Consider the following 9,975-nt stretch of genomic DNA (forward strand, 5'->3'; position numbering starts at 1 on the left):
ATCAAGTACAAGTTAATTAGAGAAAAGATCAAGCAAGGGTTTACAAAGATCAGTTACATTGATACAGTATCAATGCTTGCAGATCCCTTGAACAAGCCACTTCCAATCAAGGCTTTCAAACAGCATGTGGAAAATATGGGACTGACCTCGAACTTTGATATGCTGAATTACTGGGAGTAGAAAATTGTTTCTAGTTACAGTGCAAATAAGTGAGTTAAACTCACTAAGTTTTTAAAGATGAGTTTCGTTCCGAGTTTGGGTTGAATAAAGGTTGTTTTCAATAATTGTGTTCACGTATGCATGCATGCATATGTATATTTTGTCCTTTTGAATTGCAGAAAGTTGAAGAGTTTTCTGGAGTGATGGAAAAGTTTGCATTGGCAAACATATAGGCTGTTCAAAAGCCTAAGGTGTAACTTATTAAAGTTACAATACGGTGGACTTAAGATGATATGGAGTAAGACAGTTTTTGAGTTAAGGTTTCATCTCTAGATCATAATTTGATGGTTTTCATGTGAATGGTTAGCTCAGTGTATGTGATTATGAAGGTTCTGAGATGAGAAATCTTTACAACCTTGTTAATCCTACATTGAGAAAACTTTTTGACAGAAATTTGAATTAAGGATGAGGTTGAATCGCAGGCATATGGCCAGTAAAGAAACACTGATTGCCGATACATATTTGAAACATGATCATTACAATTAGTAGACCAAGTGGAAGAATGTTAGATTTTATTCAATATAAATCAACTATTAAATGGATGTGAACCGCGGCTTATTTTTATGTTGCCAACCAAAATATATTGGGCCTTCTGGCGACTTCAAGAATATGATGCGCGTGAACTGCCGCTTGTTTTTTTTGTTCAAGCAACGAACAAGAAATGAGTAGCTAGCAAGCCGATATCTCTCTAAGTTTATAATTCCAATTTGGAATAACATAATAATTCACTTCTTTTGTCGTATTCTTTTTTTTTTTTTTAATATATATAAATATACAAATTGGCTCTTGATCTCCTCCAAGGTTCTTACATAGTGATTCGTGACTGATTGACTCATCCAGAAATAATACAACAATCGTTGTGTTTAACTGTGTATGTTGAGATTCTTGTTCGGATTCCTATGTCGTTTGTGAAAGATTCGATTTTTCATATTCCAAACAAAAGGGCCTATTGGTTCTTTCATCTTATTTATTAGCCCAATTAAATCCACGATTAAGGAAGCGATTAACATATGAATAATAATTTAATTCGAGTCGTATCACAAACGATGCGACAAAATATGACAACTAGTACAGTTTGGATCTGTGAATCATCGTTGAATCTGTTAGTATGCAACACATACGAATTCTGAAACTAATTTTTCATTAATCATACATAAGTAGCAGTACATACTACACTATCTCAACTACTGTACAGCACCTAAAATCTTAACCCAACTAATACATCACTAACCACGCCTTAATTAATTAAACAACTACCAATGTTTCTGCGTTTAAACTTTAATTTCCACACAACACACCCACCTAACATCCAATTAATGTACACCGCCAACATCAAACGACAGCCTTATGCCACGAAACGACATGGTTTTCCAACCCAGCCCTCAACTCTTCCCAAAGCCTAACCTCCCGCTCCAACTCAACCCCGCCGCCCTCCACCATCTTCACTTCCCCAACCACCAAACTCGGTGCAATCTCCATTACCTCAACCGCCATTACCACCCTCATCATCGCTCCCTTCCCCACTCCCACACTCACACCCGTCTTCCCTCTCTCCACCCTGTACCCCAGCTTCTCCCCAACCTCCCGCACCTTTTCCACCACCGTCTCCGCCGCCGATTCCGCCGTGAACCGCCTCCCCCTCCGTGTCTCCGCCTCGAAAAGCCCGGAGAGATCCAACCCTGACGACATCGATATTATATCGAACGCATTCATCCCGCAGGGAAGGACGTCGCATTTCTTTGCCTCCGCCGCCGCTTCCTCGAAAAGCCCTAAATCAATACATCTTTTAAACCACGGCTTCTCCATCAACGCCTCGATCCCCAACCTCGTGTTCGGGTTCGGGTCGAGCAGCTGGTATATGATCCGACCCGCCGGCTTCGAAATCCAAGCCGGAATCTCGTACTCCCGCCTCTGAACCTTCTTATACATAGCGATCAAATTGCTGTCGTCGAAAGGCAGGCGACCGGCGAGCAGGACGAAGAGGATGACGCCGCACGACCACGCGTCGGCTTTGGAGCCGTCGTAGCCGCGCCGGTAAACCACCTCGGGGGCCGTGTACGCGGGGGTCCCACAGGCGGTGTGGAGCAGCCCGTTTTTGAGCTGGTCGGGTAAAGCGGAGAGTCCAAAATCCGAGACTTTTAAGTTGCCGTTCTTGTCCAGCAGAAGGTTCTGGGGCTTCACGTCGCGGTGGGCGACGCCGTTTTGGTGGCAGAAGTGCAACGCAGAGACGAGCTGCTGGAAGTATCGGCGGGCAAGGGACTCCGGAAATTTACCGTGGCGCGAGATTTTGGCGAACAACTCGCCGCCCGTGGCGAGCTCCACGACAAGGTAAATTTTGGACTTGGTGGCGAGAACTTCGTGGATTTTGAGGACATTGGGGTGTTGCTGGAGGCAGCGCATGGCGGAGATTTCTCGGAGGATGCGGGGCTCCATGGCGGCGTCGGTTTGGGACTTGTCGATGATTTTGATGGCGACGGCGGTGTTGTCGATAAGGGATTGGGCTTTGTAGACCTTAGCGAAGCTGCCTCGACCCAACAGCCGGCCGAGTTGATATTTGCCGAGAAGGGTGGTGGGGGTGGTGGCGTCGGGTGAGGTGGGGGGTGGGGTTGGTGGGACCCCGGGGCCCATGGCTCGTGGGTTGGAGGAAGCTATTGCAGCAGCAGCAACCCAGAGACACTGAGGGACAATTGCTGCTGCTTTGCGCGTTAGGTTTTATAGCATATTTCTCGGGAGACTACTAGCTGGCTTCTTAATTTTGTTTTCCCATAATACCCTTGTATTTTTTGGTTTTTTGAAATTTGTTTTTCACTTCCCGTTGTAGACTCCAGTCAACCTCTTACCCTAGCCGCCGACACATAATTCATCCCCTTCCTTCTTATTTTTATTTTTATTATAATTTAATGACAATAGTAAGTAGGTAAATTTATCATCGAAATAAATACTAAGTAGGAAAAAGTAGACCAGACAGATATATAAAAGATTATTTTTCAATTGAATTGCATAACATTTTCGGTTACATTTTTCATCTGTGTTTTCTTATACGTAGAATGAGTCATCACCATTATATGCTTAAGTTGTTTTAGATAAGTTTTCGAGTCATAATCATCTCAGCATGATTGAGCTATAGTTTAAGTAATTAAGAGCATCTTGTGTGCTTGATTCTTCCTCACATCTTGTTTGTAAAGAAGAAAATATATTTTTACGATAACTAGCTCAAAACCAAGACATGCAATCATAAACATAGATGTACGTGCTTACAATGTTGACAATGAAAACTAAAAGAAAACTGTAGAACGATGAATTGGGTGTAATAAATCTTAACGGATTTATCATTGTTAAAAAACTGATAGAACCAATTCAAAACCAATTGTCAATGAATAGACATATCCAATACCTTCGAAACAAATTCAAGGTTTACGTTCTCAAATGTGCGATACTCTTAGCACAACTCGTCACACACATGATGAGTCCATAGACAACACATCTTAAGTGATGTAGGGGTACATCTAGCTATTGTGCACAACACATTACTGTGGGAGTAAATTTTTCGCCTTGAATTGATTTCACGAAAACCTACAAATACAAAGAAAAGAGATAAACGGAGTTACGACTAACACCAGTACTAATGTGGTTTTAGCCAAAGGGCCTTCGATGCCCAAAGCAAAAAGACTGTAGAAAGTAATAAGAGTATGGTAAAGTTATTGATTACTAGAATAAAGCAAGTTGGCCTTGACTATTTAGAGAATGTAGAAGTTACCCTATTGTCTAGGTTCATTGAACATATTAGCAGAGTGTTACTTAGTCTCAGTGTTATAAAAGTCTCCGCCTAGCGCTACTTATGACCCGTTAGATGCTAAGCAGCTGGCTACCGTCACAATTAATCCATAGACATTTAAAAAAAATAAGAAAAGGCCATTGTCCACCTCTTCACTAGCGCTTAACGCTTTTTAAAACTTTGCATAGTTTGCACACTTATAAAAGAATATTTATTTGAGATTCTTGGAATATGCTCCGGAGAATTTTGTCATGCTAAGATACTGATAGGCAAGGTATTTACATATCAAGATAATCTGTGGAAGTCGCGTAGCGACTTGTACGATTTGCGATGATACGGCCCGAGGGGTAGTTGATTGTGGACTTCTAGTGCCTTTGTAGAATGTGGACCAATAGTTTGCGTATTTCATCAAAAACAAAGTTATCATATTTGATAAATAGCATATGTTGTACACATAACTTATTCCCATTAATTTGAATATTTTATGTTTCGCAACCGAGGAATAGTTTACTCTAATAATAGAAATCGATATATGAAACATTAATATGAGGCTTCCATGCTCTAATGTACGATAGCGGATGGCGCTACCGATTAAAAAAAATAAAAATCAAAACGGGCAAATTGAGCATGTAGGATTCAAAAGAAAGTAACCGATCGTGACTGGGGGGCCACAAGCATGATGCAAAGCGTGATGTGAGAACAAACATACGTCGATGTAAACGGCTAAAAGCACTTCCACTAATAATTAAGCGTACAATGCCAAGAATTATTATTAGTGCCGACTCATGAATCCAGGCTTAAAGTCCTAAGGTCATCTCCAACCGATAGCTGGTTAGAGGGTTCGTTTTAGTTTTGGTCCTCCAAGATTCTCCAAGATATTAATATTTTAATGAACAATACATGGTCATATTTGCTTCCGTCTCTAACCGAGGGTCAAAGGATCAGAGGGTTCATTTTAACCCTATCACAAAAAACCGTATCCAACCGAGGATCATAGGGCTAAACATAATTTATTATTTAAAAACTACAACTTAAATGTTGTTTAAGTTTCATGTTGTTAAATATTTTTTTTTTAACAAATATGAAAAACTAGAAATATTTTTAATAATTTGTTAAATGTTGTTAAAAACTACAAATTTTGTAAAATAAAAGTTATAGGAAAAAAATAGAATTTAAATAGAAGTTATAGGAAAATTTTCGTAAATAAAAAATAAGAATAAAACTGTAAAAAAAAAAAATTCAAATCAATCACAGTAATACATTTATACTAAAGAATATGAATGTATTTCTGTCAGTTTTAACCGACAGGATTGATTTGAATTTTGGCCATCCTCGGGTTGGCTGGCTGGCTGCATGCAGCCAGCCCTCCAGCCCTCTCCGATTCTGTGGGGCCCTCTCAGATTCCATAGCCCTCTGACTTAACCCTTGGTTGGAGACGATTTTCGGGCTATTTTCGGCCATCTAGACCCTTCGATTGGAAATGGCCTAAATTTATAATTTATCCTTGTCCATTGAAATCAAAGTAATTGGCTTTTTTCTATTTAAATATCTATATTTTGGGTAATGCTAGTGAGACTATTATTTTGTTAAAATGTGTGAATTTCGTGTACTGATCGAGATTCCTTTTCTTAATGTTTTTTTTTTTTTTTTTTGGGGGATTAGAGTTATACAATTATATATAATTATGTTAGTGAGAAGAATAATATTGAAGCATTCATGAATTCTAAATTTTTTAAAAGTTTTTTAGTACAATGATATATTTAACACTAAGGAGAGAGAGAGAGTTCGGTTAAGCCACACAATGAGCAATTTAATTTGATATCGAATTTACCAATTACGAGATTCGAACATAGGATCTCTCACTTATAAGTGAAGAGGAATATCACTAGAATGTAGTATTGAATGGTGAATTTTTTTAAAATTCTTTAAATTATGAAATCTTAGTTAATTGCTACAATATGTGATTTAAAAAGATGATTTATTAGCATTTTCACATGCTTTTTTACGTATCACGGACTGAAAACGAAAGGCACCACCTTCAAGAATTTACTTGGATCATAATCATAGATCATTCATATGTCAACGGTCCATATTTGTGCAAGTGCGTCTTGGCCTCTGAGCTCCAGGGACAGTCAAATTAGGTGGCATAAGACCTTTCCTTTTGTCGTTTTGTCGGAAAGTTTCACGTGTCTGGTGGTGCCTGCTCAGATTAATATTCAACTTAATTAATTGCGTGGTCAAATTCTTTTTTCTAACGGAAAAGGGCTTTTACGTAATTTCAATGATAAAGAAGTAGCCTGGAAGGCGACGAGTTTGGGCACGTTGGGTTTACCTAGGAGTCTGCGGCTGCTTCCGCAACTGAAACGTACGACGTAGCTCCCTGGAAATTGTTGTCAGATCATATGCATACAATTGATTAAGTAAAATATGATTCAACTCTGTTTTGCATATTGTTTTCACGTTTTAATCGAGCGGTTATGATTTGCATACTTTTATTGACAATATAATGTGATAATATTCATTTATTCAACATTACTAAAAGATTGACATAATAATTTACAATCGATTTAATAATCAATTTGTTTCAGTGTTACAAAATCATATTATTCATATTAGTGAATTAGGTTGCTCATTGTGTGATTTAGTTAAACTTCCAATTTTCTTAGTGTAAAAGTATTGATGTACTTAAAATAAAAAAAAATAAAAAAAAAGGAGGTTTCATGTTAAACTCACTTGTGTTACTTGTTCGATACCTAATTGGACTAACGCATTATGTGGCTTAATTTAAATCTCATTATCAATATTAACACATTGTTATATAAAAATAATAATACTCATCACAATTAAACAAATTGTCATTACATCTTTTGAGACAGATTCCAGATATTCAATTCCAGCACACTTATACAGAGGCTAATATGATAACAAATGCCTTAGCTAATGTAGGTCATAAATATGATCGATCTTGTATTTGGTTTTGTAATTTTTTTAAGGAAGTTATACTAAGAATTAATTTTGATATTATAGTTTAAAGATCCGCATATAATATTCTTTGTCATTTGTTTTAAGTCAATAAAAATGCCATTAACTATCTCATGGCATATTTGGAATGATACCCACGCAAATTCTCTGCAAAGAATAATAGAGTTCTATACAACTTTCTAAAATATTACAAACCCCTTATCCCCACCCCACACCCACCCACCCACCCAACTAACGGCGTGTGAGCCTTTGGCTATGTCATCTTCTATATAATATATTCAACATGAGTAATGTGAGAGAAACTAAAATTGTAAATAAAATTTTGTAAATTAAATGTCATGGAAGTTGATGATTGAATTATTACCTAAGTGTTGGTAAACGTGCCCATTCCTATTGATGACACATTATTTAATTTGTAAATTTAGTTTACAAATTTAATCTCTCTAGCATATTTCTCTTAACTTGTAATTGAGATGTCTTAGGTTCGATTCTCGCCAATGCGATTTTGAACCATATTATTGCTCCTTATTGTGAGGCTTAGCCTGCTCACTTAGTTTAGATAATATCATTTGTTAAAAAAAATTATATATATTTTTTCGATAATAACTTATTATATTTTTTGGACAACACTGTATATACTAATATTTAGTCCACATAAGTGAGAGATGAATATCATTTTGATATATTTGACATGTCCAACACTATACTTGACATGCCCCGACCCAGAAAGTCCACTTAGACCCTGAATCGAGCTGTGCTGGTCGACACCTAGAAGGTGACGAAACCATAAAATGTGATAGTGCATAAAAAGTGAATAAATTTGAATCTAAAAGTGTCTAAGTACCAGAGTGCGCTACGAGTGGGAGCGAACCCATTTCACACGCGATGTCAGAGCATAAGTAAGGTGCAGTAATATGGGTAAGAATCATACCCTCAAAAATATCCATCAATACTAAGATTTCGCCATAGATTCTTGTCGATACAAACTCAGCAGCTAAAACCTGGAGGGCACCAAACAGAAGGTGTGAGTAAGCAATAAAACCAAGCTTCCCAAAGTTACTACCTCTCAAAAAGTAATGCCCCTAAATGTAAAACCCGTATCGTTTTCCATAAGACAGTACAACATATATACATATATCCAAACCATACTCGGAAATGACCAAAACCACGGTTTGCCATCACATCCACCATACATTAATAAGTAGGCCAAATGAACTAAATCAATACAAAGTGATATATCAGTCAGAGTCAGCTAAAATGACATGTACAACTTATCCGTATCTCACCAATCATGGCTAGCATATAAGTCGGAGTCACCTATAGTGACCTGTACGACTTATCCATATCTCGTCAATCCTGGCTAGCATATAAGTCGGAGTCACCTATAGTGACCTGTACGACTTATCCATGGCTAGCATATAAGTCGGAGTCACCTATAATGACCTGTACGACTTATCCATATCTCATCTAGCATATAAGTCGGAGTCACCTATAGTGACCTGTACGACTTATCCATATCTCGTCAATCCTGGCTAGCCAATAGCTCAATAAGTATACCTGCACACGAGTCGGAACCACCTAAAGTGGTCTGTACGACAGGACTGGGTGTAAATAAATACGCTCAAGTGCTACGATCACGTGAAGACTGGGCGAATAATCGCGGGTCACCTACGAGTCAGAACCACCTAAAGTGGTCTGTACGATAGAACTGTGCACCTACCTTGGATCCAAGGTGAGCGTAAGGTGCGGGAGGTGAACATCACGTGAAGGACTGTGCCCTGGCCACGGGCGGGAGCACTAACACCGAGGTGCAGGTTTATGAGCTCTCAATGCATCTCAATATAACATGTGCAACTCATGGCAACCAGTACGACCGTATCGAAGTTGCCTAACTCATAACTATAGTCATGCTATAACGCAATCGATTCAACTAGTACCATAAACTCACCTGAACCTACGTGGGTGTCCTGAGTTCACCCTTGCACTTGAAAGCATTCCCAATAATTATATGCAAGTAATATACATATGGATATATCATGATGCAATCTACTACTCAACCATGTCGTAGCATTTTCAATTATAAACAATATAGTGTGAAGTGTACAATCAATAACGCCCTACTCCCAAACTACTTATTTTCAAGGATAATTATTCATGACAATCCAATTAACACTAATTTAACTAACTAATTCATAAAACTAAAACTTGCCTTAACCAATTTCCTTCGCATTACTCAATTTCCCAAGCAAGGCTTTTGTCTCAAATATTTTATGGCTACATCTAACGTCTCGTTAGACTGCCTACGTACCCTAAACAGGGATCAAGCCATTCGTAGTTCACATAGTACTTCAAGCATTCACAATAATTATATATATGAAAGTAATATGCCTAATCAATTTAAAGGTGTCGATAGAACTCTCAATAATATGTACGATAAAAAGGAAAAGATGCACTCACCTGGAGTCCACGCTATGATTCTCTAGCGCACGCATCGAGGCGTCCTGAATGATTGGTCCCTGTGACCAATTATCAAATCACATCTCAGAACTCTTATCCGTAGAATATGTAATTCACATAAAACACAACCTCAACAACATTCTAAAATAGTTTGAGACCCATTGACCACAAGTCAACCGTCGATCAAAGATCGACGGTAGGGTTTACAACCCTGTATAACTTGACCCGGAAGATCCGCATATCAGATTTCCAATCCGTAACTCCCAACGATCCACAATATGTTTCTAGAATAACATATTAAAATTCATTACGATCCAACGGTCAGATCTTCGTCAATTGCCTAAAACAAGTGGCCGTGAACATTTATTTTACTAACTTACAAATCCAATTCAGGAAGATGATAAGTCGGATTCCCGATCCGTAAATTCCTATGATCTTTAAATATTACGTATTATAATGTATCCAATTTTGGTGACGATCCAACGGTCGGATCATCGATTCACATTTTTATCAAGTAACGTATTGTAACGAATTTAGGTTCC

General features: G+C 38.1%; 1 protein-coding gene across 1 annotated transcript; it reads right to left on the minus strand.

The window, feature by feature from the left end:
- Window positions 1-1,343: 1,343 nt before the first annotated feature.
- LOC103940575 (CBL-interacting serine/threonine-protein kinase 4) lies at window positions 1,344-2,917 on the minus strand. The gene has a single exon (XM_048584562.1). It carries the CDS (start codon window positions 2,845-2,847, stop codon window positions 1,552-1,554), a length of 1,296 nt encoding a protein of 431 aa, XP_048440519.1. The 5' UTR covers window positions 2,848-2,917; the 3' UTR covers window positions 1,344-1,551.
- Window positions 2,918-9,975: the final 7,058 nt, after the last annotated feature.

This window comes from the organism of the source record quoted next, unplaced genomic scaffold (genome assembly GCF_019419815.1).
Source record: "Pyrus x bretschneideri cultivar Hongxiangsu unplaced genomic scaffold, Pyrus_bretschneideri_v1 Contig21, whole genome shotgun sequence".
NCBI lineage: Eukaryota > Viridiplantae > Streptophyta > Magnoliopsida > Rosales > Rosaceae > Pyrus > Pyrus x bretschneideri.